Source organism: Nerophis ophidion, linkage group LG20 (assembly GCF_033978795.1).
Source record: "Nerophis ophidion isolate RoL-2023_Sa linkage group LG20, RoL_Noph_v1.0, whole genome shotgun sequence".
Taxonomy (NCBI): domain Eukaryota; kingdom Metazoa; phylum Chordata; class Actinopteri; order Syngnathiformes; family Syngnathidae; genus Nerophis; species Nerophis ophidion.
In genome coordinates, this window is record NC_084630.1 from 11,536,818 (window position 1) to 11,553,228 (window position 16,411).

General features: G+C 36.0%; 1 protein-coding gene across 1 annotated transcript; it reads left to right on the plus strand.

Moving 5' to 3' along the window:
- The first annotated feature begins 235 nt into the window (after window positions 1-235).
- On the plus strand, window positions 236-13,957 carry LOC133538574 (homeobox protein MSX-2-like). The gene is made up of 2 exons (XM_061880227.1): window positions 236-655; window positions 13,078-13,957. The coding sequence occupies exons 1-2, from the start codon at window positions 328-330 to the stop codon at window positions 13,497-13,499; spliced, it is 750 nt and encodes a 249-aa protein (XP_061736211.1). The 5' UTR covers window positions 236-327; the 3' UTR covers window positions 13,500-13,957.
- The last annotated feature ends 2,454 nt before the right edge of the window (window positions 13,958-16,411 follow it).

Consider the following 16,411-nt stretch of genomic DNA (forward strand, 5'->3'; position numbering starts at 1 on the left):
GGTTCAAGCTACTTTGTGAGGGCCATGAATGGCCTCTCCCGGCATGGGGTCTGTATGATGAACTACCCCTTCCTTTCAAAAGGTCTCTTGATGTTTCCTTAGAAGGCAGCGGGCCAATCAAAACCGCGCTTTGACCCCCAAATTACCGAGCTGATTGGCGGGGCCGAGGAGTGGGAACACACCCCTTCCTCTTATAGACGCTCCGGTCCTGTCCCGTGCGTAAAAGTTCCCAATTGCGAGCCGCGCATCGGTCAGTGAACGCATCATCCTCCGCACTCCATTCCTTCCCAGCGGGAGGTGCATGGCCGCCTCGCCTCGCGTCCAACCATGAACCCAACACAGGACTCCCCGCTCCCAGACGCCAAGGCGCTTCTTCATCCCAAGGAGGAGGCGGACGCCGAGGCTCCCGAGCCGGACGCCACGCCGACGGAGAAGCACCGGACGATCCTCCCGTTCAGCGTCGAGGCTTTGATTTCCAAGCAAAAAAGCACCTGTCGGAGTCCGCTGCCGACCGGGAAGAGCGCGCACTTTTCTCCGAGGACTTTTTACGCGGAGGCCGTTTGCAGCGGCGGCTCCGCGGGGGACACCGGTCCCAACTTTGGCGATAAAGAGCAGAGCACTTGGTTCCAGGCGAACTCCTTCTCGACTAACTCTCGTAAGTATTCAGATTAGCCTCGACAATAAATTGTGATGATGAATTAAAAAGTGTGTTTTAAAATGTTTTTTGATCAAACACTTTTATTGGGGCGGTATAGCTCGGTTGGTAGCAACTTGAGGGTTGCAGGTTCGATTCCCGCTTCCGCCATCCTAGTCACTGCCGTTGTGTCCTTGGGCAAGACACTTTACCCACCTGCTCCCAGTGCCACCCACACTGGTTTAAATGTAAAAAATTAGATATTGGGTTTCACTTTGTAAAGCGCTTTGAGTCACTAGAGAAAAAGCGCTATATAAATATAATTCACTTCACTATTCATAATTATCTCAACTCATATGAATCATTCTTATTGGTGAAATTAAACTTAGACTGAGTCAAACTTTGTTGATCCTCAAGGGGAAATTGTTCCACACAGTAGCTACAAAGAATGGAAAGTGTAAGGATGGAAAGGATAAAGCAGGTATGAAGTAGACTAAAAATGTACAGTAGTAGCAATATAACGTATACATAATATTTAGACTTAAATTTAGACATTTGTTAATAATCCACAAAATAAATTGTTCCACACAGTAGCTCAATTACAGGGATGGAAAGTGTAAGGATGGAAAGGATAAAGCAGGTATGAAGTAGACTAAAAATGTACAGTAGTAGCAATATAACGTATACATAATATTTAGACTTAAATTTAGACAAATGTTAATAATGCACAAAATAAATTGTTCCACACAGTAGCTCAATTATAGGGATGGAAAGTGTAAAGATGGAAAGGATAAAGTAGGTATACCGTAGTAGCAATATAACATATATGTATTATTTAGACTTAAATTTAGACAAACAATAATGATCCACAAAATAAATTGTTCCACACAGTAGCTCAATTACAAGGAATGGAAAGTGAAAAAATGGAAAGGATAAAGCAGGTATAAAGTAGACTAAAAATGTACCTTAGTAGCAATATAACATATATGTAATATTTACACTTAGACTTAGACACACTTTAATAATCCACAAAAGAAAATTGTTCCACATATGAAGTAGACTAAAAATGTACCGTAGTAGCAATATAACGTATACGTAATATTTAGACTTAAATTTAGACAAATGTTAATAATGCACAAAATAAATTGTTCCACACAGTAGCTCAATTACAGGGATGGAAAGTGTAAAGATGGAAAGGATAAAGTAGGTATACCGTAGTAGCAATATAACATACATGTATTATTTAGACTTGAATTTAGACAAACAATAATAATCCACAAAATAAATTGTTCCACACAGTAGCTCAATTACAAGGAATGGAAAGTGTAAAAATGGAAAGGATAAAGCAGGTATAAAGTAGACTAAAAATGTACCGTAGTAGCAATATAACATATATGTAATATTTACACTTAGACTTAGACAAACTTTAATAATCCACAAAAGAAAATTGTTCCACATATGAAGTAGACTAAAAATGTACAGTAGTAGCAATATAACGTATACATAATATTTAGACTTAAATTTAGACAAATGTTAATAATGCACAAAATAAATTGTTCCACACAGTTGCTCAATTACAGGGATGGAAAGTGTAAAGATGGAAAGGATAAAGTAGGTATACCGTAGTAGCAATATAACATATATGTATTATTTAGACTTAAATTTAGACAAACAATAATAATCCACAAAATAAATTGTTACACACAGTAGCTCAATTACAAGGAATGGAAAGTGTAAAAATGGAAAGGATAAAGCAGGTATAAAGTAGACTAAAAATGTACCGTAGTAGCAATATAACATATATGTAATATTTACACTTAGACTTAGACAAACTTTAATAATCCACAAAAGAAAATTGTTCCACACAGTATCTCAGTTACACAAAAATGGAAAGTGTAGGAATGGAAAAGATAATGCTGGTATGAAGTAGATTAAAAACGTACCGTGGTAGCAATATAACATATACGTAATATTTAGACTTAAACTTAGACAAACGTTAATGATCCACAAAGGGAAATTGTTCCACACAGTAGCTCAGTTACAAAAGATGGAAAGGATAATGCAGGTATAAAGTAGACCAAAAATGTACCGTAGTAGCAATATAACATATATCTAATATTTAGATTTAGACTTACACAAACTTTAATAATCCACAAAGGGAAATTTTTCCACACAGTAGCTCAACTACAAGGGATGGAACGTGTAAAGATGGAAAGGATAATGCAGGTATGAAGTAGACTAAAAATGTACCGTAGTAGCATACAAGGGATGGAACGTGTAAAGATGGAAAGGATAATGCAGGTATGAAGTAGACTAAAAATGTACCATAGTAGCAATATAACATATATGTAATATTTAGACTTAAACTTAGACAAACTTTAATGATCCACGAAATAAATTGTTCCACACAGTAGCTCAATTTCAAGGGATGGAAAGTGTAAGGATGGAAAGGATAATACAGGTATAAAGTACACTAAAAATGTACCATAGTAGTAATATAACATGTAATATTTAGATTTAGACTGAGACAAACTTTAATAATCCACAAAGGGAAAATTGTTCCACATAGTAGCTCTGTTACAAAGAATGGAAAGGATAAAGCAGGTATAAAGTAGATTAAACATGTACCGTCGTAGCAATATAACATTTATGTAATATTTAGATTTAGACTTAGACAAACTTTAATAATACACAAAGGGAAATTGTTCCACACAGTAGCTTAATTACAAGGGATGGAAGGTGTAAGGATGGAAAGGATAATGCATTTATAAAGTAAACAAATTACCGGTATTGAAATCAGCCTCCTCCATTTTGAAAATGATGACAGGGGAAGTGTCACTCGTGATGTCACGAGTTTGACCAGGCGGTAATACTAAGCATGCGCTAATTATTTTGGAAAGCGAGTTTGACCCGGCAGTAATTCAAGGCAGTCGCATACTATATGCCCTGCGGCAATTCAAGAAAATACGGTTTACGTAATATTTAGACTTAAACTAGACAAACGTTAATAATCCACAAATTAAATAGTTCCACACAGTAGCTCAGTTACAAGGGATGGAAAGTGTAAAGATAGAAAGGATAATGCAGGTATGAAGTAGATTAAAAATGTACCGTAGTAGCAATATAAGATACACGTGATATTTAGACTTAAATTTAGAGAAACATTAATAATCCACAAAATAAATTGTTCTACACAGTAGCTCAATTACAAGGGATGGAAAGGATAAAGCAGGTATAAAGTACACTAAAAATGTACCGTTGTAGCAATATAACATGTAATATTTAGATTTAGACTGACACAAAGTTTAATAATCCACAAGAGGCAATTGTTCCACACAGTTGCTCAGTTATAAAGAATGGAATTTGTAAGGATTGAAAGGATAATGCAGGTATGAAGTAGACTAAATATGTACTGTGGTAGCAATATAACATATACGTAATATTTAGACTTAGACTTAGACAAACTTTAATGATCCACAAAGCGAAATTGTTCCACACAGTAGCTCAGTTACAAAGGATTGAAAGGATAATGCAGGTACAAAGTAGACTAAAAATGTACCGTAGTAGCAATATAACATATATGTAATATTTAGACATAGACTTACACAAACTTTAATAATCCACAAAGGGAAATTGTTCCACACAGTAGCTCAATTAAAAGGTATGGAACGTGTAAGGATGGAAAGGATAGTGCAGGTATGAAGTACACTAAAAATGTACCGTAGTAGCAATATAACATATATGTAATATTTAGACTTAGACTTAGACAAACTTTAATAATCCACAAAGGGAAATTGTTCCACACAGTAGCTTAATTACAAGGGATGGAAAGTGTAAGGATGGAAAGGATAAAGCAGTTATAAAGTAGACTAAAAATGTACCGTAGTAGCAATATAACATATATGTAATATTTAGATTTAGACTTAGACAAACTTTAATAATCCACAAAGGGAAATTGTTCCACACAGTAGCTCAGCCACAAAGAATGGAAAGTGTAAGGATGGAAAGGATTAAGCAGTTATAAAGTAGACTAAAAATGTACCGTAGTAGCAATATAACATATATGTAATATTTAGACTTAAACTTAGACAAATGTTTATAATCAACAAAATAAATTGTTCCACACAGTAGCTCAGTTACAAAGGATGGAAAGTGTAAGAATAGAAAGTATAAAGCAGATATAAAGTAGACTAAAAATGTACCATAGTAGCAATATAACATCTATGTAATATTTAGACTTTGACTTAGATAAACTTTAATAATCCAAAAGGGAAATTGTTCCACTCAGCTCAGCTCAACCTCTACCTGATCTGAACCAAATTTGATCCCCAGCAACTCTTCAAAGCAAGTTTATTTGTGGTTATAGTGTATATATATTTTTTCATTCTGTTTTGCACACTCTTGGAGTCAACATGTGCATAATCATGTACGTAGCGTCATGTACATAGTGTGTGTATCCCCCCTACACACACATTTTTTGTATATATTGTTTTTCTAATCACCTGACATGAATACTGTGTATATGTACCTAATTTATCATTTGTTTTACGTAATTTTGTATATATATGTTAAAGGTTATATATCTTGTATTACTGAATGTATCAAATGTGATGAATATTTAATGAACCACAGTAGAAACAAGCCCTTTGGCTCTTTGTGCCATCCATTTGCCTTTTTAAAGCATTACATGGATTCAATTCTTTAAGATGTCAATAAACTTCCCAATCAATCAAAAAAACACACACACAGAAGCTCAGTTACAAAGTGAAGTGAAGTGTAAGGATGGAAAGGATAATGAAGGTATAAAGTAGACTGAAAATGTACCGTAGTAGCAATATAACATATATGTATTATTTAGACTTAAACTTAGACAAACGTTAATAATCCACAAAATAAATTGTTCCACACAGTAACTCAGTTACAAAGGATGGAAAGGATAATGCAGGTATGAAGTAGACTACAAATGTTCCATTATAGCAATATAGCATATATGTAAGACTGAGACTTAGACGAACGTTGATTATCCACATAGGGAAATGGTTCCACACAGTAGCTCAGTTGGAAAGTGTAGGGATGGAAAGAATAATGCAGGTATGAAGTACACTAAAACTATACCGTAGTAGCAATATAACATATATGTAATATTTAGACTTACACAAACTTTAATAATCCAAAAGGGAAATTGTTCCACTCAGCTCAGCTCAAACTATACCTAATCTGAACCAAATTTGATCCCCAGCAACTCTTTGAAGCATCAAGCTGGTTTATATGTGGTTATAGTGTACCCTGTATATATATTTTCTCATTCTGTTTTGCACACTATTGGAGTCAACATGTGCATAGTCATGTACACAGTGTGTGCACCCCCCCCCCCCCCCCCCCACACACACACACATTTTTTGTATATATTGTTCTTCTAATCACCTGACAGATAGATTAGATAGATAGATAGTACTTTATTTATTCACATCATTTATAATTTGTTTTAACATGTTTTTTATATACATGTTACAGGTTATATATCTTGTATTATTGAATGTATCAAATGTGATGAATATGTAAAGAACCACAATGGAAAAAAGCCTTTTGGCTTTTTGAGCCATCAATTTGTCTTTTTAAAGCATTACATTACATGGATTACATTCTTTAAAATGTCAATAAACTTCCCAATGATTAAAAAAAAAACACACAGTTATTCAGTTACAAATGATGTAAAGTGTAAGAATGGAAAGGATAATGCAGGTATAAAGTAGACAAAAAGTGTACCGTAGTAGGAATATAACATATATGTAATATTTAGACTTATACATGGACAAACTTTAATAATCCACAAAGGGAAATTGTTCCACACAGTAGCTCAGTTACAAAGGCTAGAAAGTGTAAGGATGGAAAGGATGAATCAGGTATAAAGTAGACTAAAAATGTACCGAAGTAGCAAAATAACATATATGTAATATTTAGACTTAGACAAACTTTAATAATCCACAAGGGAAATTGTTCCACACAGTAGCTCAGTTACAAAGGCTAGAAAGTGTAAGGATGGAAAGGATGAATCAAGTATAAAGTAGACTAAAAATTTACCGAAGTAGCAAAATAACATATATGTAATATTTAGACTTAGACAAACTTTAATAATCCACAAGGGAAATTGTTCCACACAGTAGCTCAATTACAAAGGATGGAAGGTGTAAGGATGGAAAGGATAATGCATGTATAAAGAAGTCTAAAAATGTACCGTAGTAGCAATATGACATATATGCAATATTTAGACCTAGACTTAGACAAACTTTAATAATCCACAAAGGGAAATTGTTCCACACAGTAGCTCAGTTACAAAGGATGGAAGGTGTAAGGATGGAAAGGATAATGCATGTATAAAGAAGCCTAAAAATGTACCGTAGTAGCAATATGACATATATGCAATATTTAGACCTAGACTTAGACAAACTTTAATAATCCACAAAGGGAAATTGTTCCACACAGTACCTCAGTCACAAAGGATGGAAAGGGTAAAGATGGAAAGGATATTGCAGGTATAAAGTCGACTAAAAGTGTACCTTAGTAGCAATATGAAATATAACATGTGTACTATTTAAATATTATATATACAGTACATGATATATACTAATATATTATATTATCTATCTGTGTTGGCCCTGCGATGAGGTGGTGACTTTTCAAGGGTGTACCCCAACTTCCGCCCGAATACAGCTGAGATAGGCCCAAAAGGGATAAGCGGTAGTAAATGGATGGATGGATATACAATATACAACAATTACAATATGCAATATTTCATGTACATAGTGTATATATCCAACCCATTTGTTTGTATATATTGTTATTCAAATCTCCTGACATGTATACTGTGTATATGTACATAATTTCCCCTTTTTATTTTTATTTTTTGCATTTTTTTGATATACATGTTACAGATAGTATACCTTTTTATTATTGAATGGGTCAAATGTGATTAATATGTAATGGACCACAATGGAAACAAGCCTTTTGGCTCTTTGTGCCATCCATTTTTCGTTTGGATTCAATTATTTGAGATGTCAATAAAATTCTTAATCCATCAATCAAATATTACAGTGTATGTAACAGCTGCAACATAAAATATAGAGTTGATCGAGCAGAAAATATACATTGTAAACAAAGAGAGGTGGCTAACAAAGAAGTGGTCAGGTAATAGACAGATATCATCTATTGCTGTACGGCGAGTGACTATACAGCTATGCTAAATGACCTACATTATTTAGAACAGCAGTGGTTTCCCCACCTCCAAGTACCATGACCAACATTAAAATAAGGTAGCGTAGTATGCCTAAATAGTCATTAAAAACAAGGCCGAGCGTACATTTAACAAGTATATTCAATATTTTTTGGCCACTGTAACATATACACAGTTTAAACAGTAACACTGTGTTTAAATATTTAACCAAGTGGCGTACCACAGGTTGAGAATCTTTTCATTTAGAATATTTGCCTCAAAAATACTAAATTTGAATGTCCACTGTAGTGGACAATTTATTTGGTTCAGAAACAAAACACAAATGTCCACAGTAGAGGACGCTGGTTTCCACGTAGGAGCCTCTGTAAATGACTCATAATTTTTTATTAATAAAACACATTTATTGGATCATTCTTGTTGGTGAAATGACCTACATTATTTAGAACAGCAATCAACGCACTTCCAAGTACCATGACCAGCATTAAAATACGGTCGCTTAGTATGCCTAAATAGTCATTAAAAACAAAGGCCAAGGTTTTATTTTACAAGTATATCTAAATTTTTGGCCAGTTTGAACAGTAACACTGTGTTTAAATATTTAACTGATTTTTTGGGCGTGCCACAGGTTGAGAATCATTCATTTAGAATCTTTGCCTCAAAAATACTAAATTTGAATGTCCACCGTAGTGAACAATTTATTTGGTTCAGAAACAAAACACAAATGTCCACAGTAGAGGACGCTGGTTTCCACGTAGGAGCGTTATTAATACTACTTACCTCTGTAAATGACTCATAATTTTTTTTTAATAAAACACATTTATTGGATCATTCTTGTTGGTGAAATGACCTACATTAATTAGAACAGCAGTGAACGCACCTCCAAGTACCATGACCAGCATTAAAATACGGTCGCTTAGTATGCCTAAATAGTCATTAAAAACAAGGCCAAGGTTTTATTTTACAAGTATATCTAATATTTTTGGCCAGTTTGAACAGTTACACTGTTTAAAATTTAACTGATTTTTTTGGCGTGCCACAGGTTGAGAATCATTCATTTAGAGTCTTTGCCTCGAAAATACTAAATTTGAATGTCCACCGTAGTGAACAATTTATTTGGTTCGGAAACAAAACACAAATATCCACTATAAAGGACACTGGTTTCCACCTAGGAGGGTTATTAATACTACTTAGCTCTGTAAATGATTCATAATTGTTTATTAATAAAACACATTTATTGGATCATTCTTGTTGGTGAAATGACCTACATTAATTAGAACATCAATGAACGCACCTCCAAGTACCATGACCAACATTAAAATACGGTAGCGTAGTATGCCTAAACAGTAGGGGTGTAACAGTACGTGTATTTGTATTGAACCGTTTCGGTACGGGGGTTTCGGTTCGGTTCGGAGGCGTACCGAACGAGTTCCACACGGACATATTAAGTAGCGCACCGCACGTTGTGTAAATAATGCACACCGAGGCACCATGAATTGATTGACATGGACCCCGACTTAAACAAGTTGAAAAACTTATTCGGGTGTAACTATTTAGTGGTCAATTGTACGGAATATGTACTGTACTGTGCAATCTACTAATCTACTAAAAGAAAAGTTGAAATCAATCCAAAAAAAAAAAAAAAACACGGCATGCTAGCAGCCTCTTTTCACCAGATATGTCCTCTTTTGCGGGGCTGTCCGGGTGGAATTTCTTAAATGCCTCACATGTCATTTTAAGGTAGGGTTGCGTGTATTTTCAATGTACGTTCAGAGTTAAGAAGGGGTTAGAAACAAAACAAATTGTGCGCAGCAATTTTCGTGAGGAAGGGGCAGAGACAGATAGAGCGAGAGAGTTATGATGAACACGCATGCGTCGCCAGGTTCTGCTTTTTTCCCATAGATTTATCAGATTTTATTTTTTATTGTCTATAGCAGGGGTGTCAAAAATGTGCCCCAGAGGCCATTTGTGGCCCACAGCTAATGTTTTAAAGGCCCACCGCACATTCTAAAAATACTATTAATCCATTCATCCATCCATTTTCTACCGCTTATTCCCTTTTTGGGGTCGCGGGGGGCGCTGGCGCCTATCTCAGCCTCAATCGGGCGGAAGGCGGGGTACACCCTGGACAAGTCGCCACCTCATCACAGGGCCAACACAGATAGACAGACAACATTCACACTCACATTCACACACTAGGGCCAATTTAGTGTTGCCAATCAACCTATCCCCAAATACTATTAAAATAAATAAATGATAAATGGGTTGTACTTGTATAGCGCTTTTCTACCTTCAAGGTACTCAAAGCGCTTTGACATTACTTCCACATTTACCCATTCACACACACATTCACACACTGACGGAGGGAGCTGCCATGCAAGGCGCCAACCAGCACCCATCAGGAGCAAGGGTGAAGTGTCTTGCTCAGGACACAACGGATGTGATGAGGGTGGTACTAGGTGGGATTTGAACCAGGGACCCTCGGGTTGCGCACGGCCACTATTCCACTGCGCCACGCCGCATAAATAAATATACATAAAACATAAACAAAAGTGAAATAAAAAAGCTTAAAGGATAAATGTAATTTAGAAAAAGTTGCAATGTTGACGAATAAAACAAAGTTGTTTTTATTTTATTTCAAACTGTCATTACTCAAAACATAATATTGAATCAAAATCAATGTTATTATGAATTATTGACCTATCCAAGTTTCCGATTACTTCACATCAAATATTCCACTAAGAAAAATATTTTTGGTGGAAGATTTTTCAAATTTAGTAAATAAATAACCAAAAAAATGTATATTTTGTTGTTTTCTTACTGTACCGAAAATGAACCGAACTGTGACCTCTGAATCGAGGTACGTACCGAACCGAAATTGTGTACCGTTACACTCCTACTAAATAGTCATTAAAAAAACAAGGCCGAGGTTTTATTTTACAAGTATATTTAATATATTTGCCCAATGTAACATACAGTTTGAACAGTAACACTGTGTTTAAATATGTAACCAACTGGCGTACCACAGGTTGAGAATCACTGATTTAAAATCTTTGCCTGAAAAATACTAAATTTGAATGTCCACTGTAGTGGATAATTTATTTGGTTCAGAAACAAAACACAAATGTCCACTGTGCCCACCTCCAAGTACCATGACCAACATTAAAATACGGTAGCGTAGTATGCCTAAAAAGTCATTAAAAACAAGGTTGAGGTTTTATTTTACAAGTATATTTAATAATTTTGACCAGTTTGAACAGTAACACTGTGTTTAAATATTTAAGTAAGTGATTTTATGGCGTACCAAAGGTTGAGAATCACTGATTTAGAATCTTTGCCTGAAAAATACTAAACTTGAATGTGCACCGTAGTGGGCAATTTATTTGGTTCAGAAACAAAACACAAATGTCCACTGTGCGCACCTCCAAGTACCATGACAAACGTTAAAATATGGTAGCGTAGTATGCCTAAATAGTCATTACAAACAAGGCTGAGGTTTTATTTTACAAGTATATTTAATAATTTTGACCAGTTTGAACAGTAACACTGTGTTTAAATATTTAACTAAGTGATTTTATGGCGTACCACAGGTTGAGAATCACTGATTTAGAATCTTTGCCTCAAAAATACAACATTTGAATGTGCACCGCAGTGGACAATTTATTTGGTTCAGAAACAAAACACAAATGTCCACTGTGCGCACCTCCAAGTACCATGACCAACATTAAAATATGGTAGCGTAGTATGCCTAAATAGTCATTACAAACAAGGCTGAAGTTTTATTTTACAAGTATGTTTAATCATTTTGACCAGTTTGAACAGTAACACTGTGTTTAAATATTTAACTAAGTGATTTTATGGCGTACCAAAGGTTGAGAATCACTGATTTAGAATCTTTGCCTGAAAAATACTAAACTTGAATGTGCACCGTAGTGGACAATTTATTTGGTTCAGAAACAAAACACAAATGTCCACTGTGCGCACCTCCAAGTACCATGACCAACATTAAAATACGGTAGCGTAGTATGCCTAAATAGTCATTACAAACAAGGCTGAGGTTTTATTTTACAAGTATATTTAATAATTTTGACCAGTTTGAACAGTAACACTGTGTTTAAATATTTAACTAAGTGATTTTATGGCGTACCAAAGGTTGAGAATAACTGATTTAGAATCTTTGCCTGAAAAATACTAAACTTGAATGTGCACCGTAGTGGGCAATTTATTTGGTTCAGAAACAAAACACAAATGTCCACTGTGCGCACCTCCAAGTACCATGACCAACATTAAAATACGGTAGCGTAGTAGGCCTAAATAGTCATTACAAACAAGGCTGAGGTTTTATTTTACAAGTATATTTAATATTTTTGGCCAGTTTGAACAGTAACACTTTGTTTAAATATTTAACTAAGTGATTTTGTGGCGTACCACAATTTGAGAATCACTGATTTAGAATCTTTGCCTGAAAAATACCAAACTTGAATGTGCACCGTAGTGGAAAATTTATTTGGTTCAGAAAAAAAGCACAATCGTCCCACTGTGCGGACCTCCAAGAACCATGACCAACATTAAAATACGGTAGCGTAGTATGCCTAAATAGTCATTAAAAACAAGGCCGAAGTTTTATTTTACAAGTACCGTATTTCCTTGAATTGCCGCAGGGCATATAGTATGCGCCTGCCTTCCCTAAAATAATTAGTGCATGCTTAGTATTACCTCCTGGTCAAACTCATAATTTTCAAAATGGAGGAGGCTGATTTCAATACCAGTAATTTGAAACCGCATAAAGGGAAGAAGATTAAGAGGTATTCAGTAGGATTTAAGGTCCAAGCTTACATCACACTCAAATTTTTACTACATACCTTTGGTGAGTGCCGGAGTGAGAAGAGGTTTTAAAATAATTAGCGCATGCTTACTTTTACCGCATGCCTTTGGTAAGCGCAGGAGTGAGAAGAGGTTTTAAATTAATTAGCGCCCCGGCGGCAATTCAAGGAAATACGGTATATTTAATATTTTTGGCCAGTTTGAACAGTAACACTGTGTTTAAATATTTAACTAAGTGTTTTTTGCCGTACCACAGGTTGAGAATCACTGATTTAGAATCTTTGCCTCATAAAACCAAATTGGAATGTCCACTGTAGAGGACGCTGGTTCCGACATAGGAAGGTTATTAATACTACTTACCTGTGTTTCTCTTTGCCACGGTCTTTCCCAGGTAGCTCGAGTCCAACTCCGTGTACTTTACGCAAACACAAAAACAACAGGAAACCTCGCACGCCCTTCACTACCTCACAGCTGCTGGCCCTGGAGCGCAAGTTCCGCCAGAAGCAGTACCTCTCCATCGCCGAGAGAGCCGAGTTCTCCAGCTCCCTCAACCTGACGGAGACGCAGGTGAAGATCTGGTTCCAGAACCGCAGGGCCAAGGCCAAGAGACTGCAGGAAGCCGAGCTGGAAAAGTTTAAACTGGCCTCCAAGCCCGTCCTGTCCGCCTTCGCCTTGCCTTTCCCCCTCGGCGCGGCGCACATGCAGGGATCCCCGGCAGCATGGGCGCCCACCAACCCTTTCCCCAGGCCCAGTCTGCCGGTCCCGGGACTCTTTGGTGGACCTGTCACTTACGGGATGTACTATTTGTCCTAATATTGCTGACAAATACATATATTTTCATGGACATTGTTGCAAAACACTTAAAGGCACAATAAGTCATTTCCAGTTCGGAAAACTTTTTTTTTTTTTTTAATACTTTGAAGTTGCGAGAATTGTTCTTATACCTCCGAGAAATTGTCATGTTGATAGCTTTGTGCAGGCTTTGGGTTCACAATCTTGAATTGCTCTCAAATATGAATTGTTATGAAGCAGGGTGTCCAAAGAGTGGCCGAGGGGCAATTTGCAGCCCGCAGCATATTTTCTAAATAAAACCAGACAGAAAAACGACAATAAAAATGCAGGAAAAAGGAACAAAAACACATAATGTAATGAGAAAAATATGAAAATGTGCTGATAATAAACTCAACTATAAAAATACGCTTTGTCATCAACACAAAGCTGACACAAATCTGTGTGTTTACATCTACAGTGGGGCAAAAAAATATTTAGTCAGCCACCGATTGTGCAAGTTCTCCCACTTAAAATGAGGACAGAGGTCTGTAATTTTCATCATAGGTACACTTCAACTGTGAGAGACAGAATGTGAAAAAAAAATCTAGGAATTTTAAAGAGTTTATTTGTAAATTACGGTGGAAAATAAGTAGTTGGTCAACCATTCAAAGCTCTCACTGATGGAAGGAGGTTTTGGCTCAAAATCTCACGATACATGGCCCCATTCATTCTTTCCTTAACACGGATCAATCGTCCTGTCCCCTTAGCAGAGAAACAGCCCCAAAGCATGATGTTTCCACCCCCATGCTTCACAGTAGGTATGGTGTTCTTGGGATACAACTCAGTATTCTTTCTCCTCCAAACACGACGAGTTGAGTTTATACCAAAAAGTTCTATTTTGGTTTCATCTGACCACATGACATTCTCACAATCCTCTGCTGTATCATCCATGTATCCATTTTGGTATAAACTCAACTCGTCATGTTTGGAGGAAGAAGAATACTGAGTTGCATCCCAAGAGCACCATACCTACTGTGAAGCATGGGGGTGGAAACATCATGTTTTGGGGCTGTTTTTCTGCTAAGGGGACAGGACGATTGATCCGTGTTAAGGAAAGAATGAATGGGGCCATGTATCATGAGATTTTGAGCCAAAACCTCCTTCCACCAGTGAGAGCTTTGAATGGTTGACCAAATACTTATTTTCTACCATAATTTACAAATAAATTCTTTAAAATTACTACAATTTGAATTTCTGGATTTTTATTTCTACATTCTGTCTCTCACAGTTGAAGTGTACCTATGATGAAAATTACAGACCTCTGTCATCATTTTAAGTGGGAGAACTTGCACAATCTGTGGCTGACTAAATACTTTTTTGCCCCACTGTACATAATGCCCGTTTTTGTTTTGTTTTTTACATATTAAAAGAAAATGGCCTCTATACAAGCCCTTAATAGATAAAGTTATAAAGTCAGGTTATTTATCATATCTCAAAGAGAGCAATAATAGAGGTTGTGCTTGCAGTTTCACCAGCAACAATCATTTGCCAGCAAGTGTGTATTATAAGGTGCATTCCTCTCACATGGTGGCCTCAAACGGGATGAAAACTATAGAGTAAAAGATAGTGAAAGTCCTGCAGTGTATTTATTCTCACAGCAGGAAATGTGTATTTATTGAATATATTTTCTATCTGTACTGTGTACACCTCTCGATGAAAATCTATAGTAATGTGTAATAAACGTATGAATCTGAATGTGTTTTGTATGTTGATATTCTTGCATCATTAAAATGTTTCCTTTTTGTCACTGTAAAAAATAGTTTGAAAGCAAGTGAGGTACTATATGCAGTAGGGGTGTGGGGGAAAAAATCGATTCGAATTAGAATCGCGATTCTCATGTTGTGCGATTCAGAATTTTTTTTAAATCGCTTTTTTTATTTTTTTTTATTTTTTTTGTCAATCCAACAAAACAATACACAGCAATACCAGTACAATGCAATCCAATTCCAAAACCGAACCTGACCCAGCAACACTCAGAACTGCAATAAACAGAGCAATTGAGAGAAGACACAAACACGACACAGAACAAACCAAAAGTAGTGAAATAAAAATGAATATTATCAACAACAGTATCAAAATTTGTTACAATTTCAGCATAGCAGTGATTAAAAATCCCTCATTGACATTATCAATAGACATTCATAAAAATAAAAACAAAGAACGATCGTGTCACAGTGGCTTACACTTGCATCGCATCTCATAAGCTTGACAACACACTGTGTCCAATATTTTCACAAAGATAAAATAAGTCATATTTTTGGTTCGTTTAATAGTTAAAACAAATTTACATTATTGCAATCAGTTGATAAAACATTGTCCTTTACAATTGTAAAAGCTTTTTACAAAAATCTACTACTCTGCTTCCATATCAGCTGACTGGGGTAGATCCTGCTGAAATCCTATGTATTGAATGAATAAAGCATCCTTTTAAATCGGGAAAAAAATTGTTTTTCAATCGAGAATCGTGTTGAATTGAAAAAAAAATCGATTTTGAATCGAATCGTGAACCCAAGAATCGATATTGAATCGAATCGTGGGACACCCAAAGATTTGCAGCCCTAATGCAGTATTATGAAAATTATGCATAGTATGCTATTATTTACTAACAATATTTGCACACGCCCTGCGATGAGGGGGCGACTTGTCCAGGGCGTACACCGCTTTCCGCCCGATTGAAGCTGAGATAGGCACCAGCGCCCCCCGCGACCCCAAAAGGGACAAGCGGTAGAAAATAGATGGATGGATATATTTGCACACTTTGACAAAAATAACGTGCATCTCTCATACAGGTGAAGTGTTTATATAGGTAATTGGAGCAAGATGACGTTGGTGAAATGATGCAAAATCATTTTTAAGACCAGAAGATATTTTTCAAATATATCATTTATACTTAT

Excerpts from the sequence above, each read along its gene's own strand:
- LOC133538574 (XM_061880227.1), top strand. The coding sequence starts at position 328 with ATGAACCCAACACAGGACTCCCCGCTCCCAGACGCCAAGGCGCTTCTT. Across the intron at positions 656-13,077 it reads CTCCTTCTCGACTAACTCTC|GTAGCTCGAGTCCAACTCCG; the intron begins GTAAGTATTCAG and ends GGTCTTTCCCAG.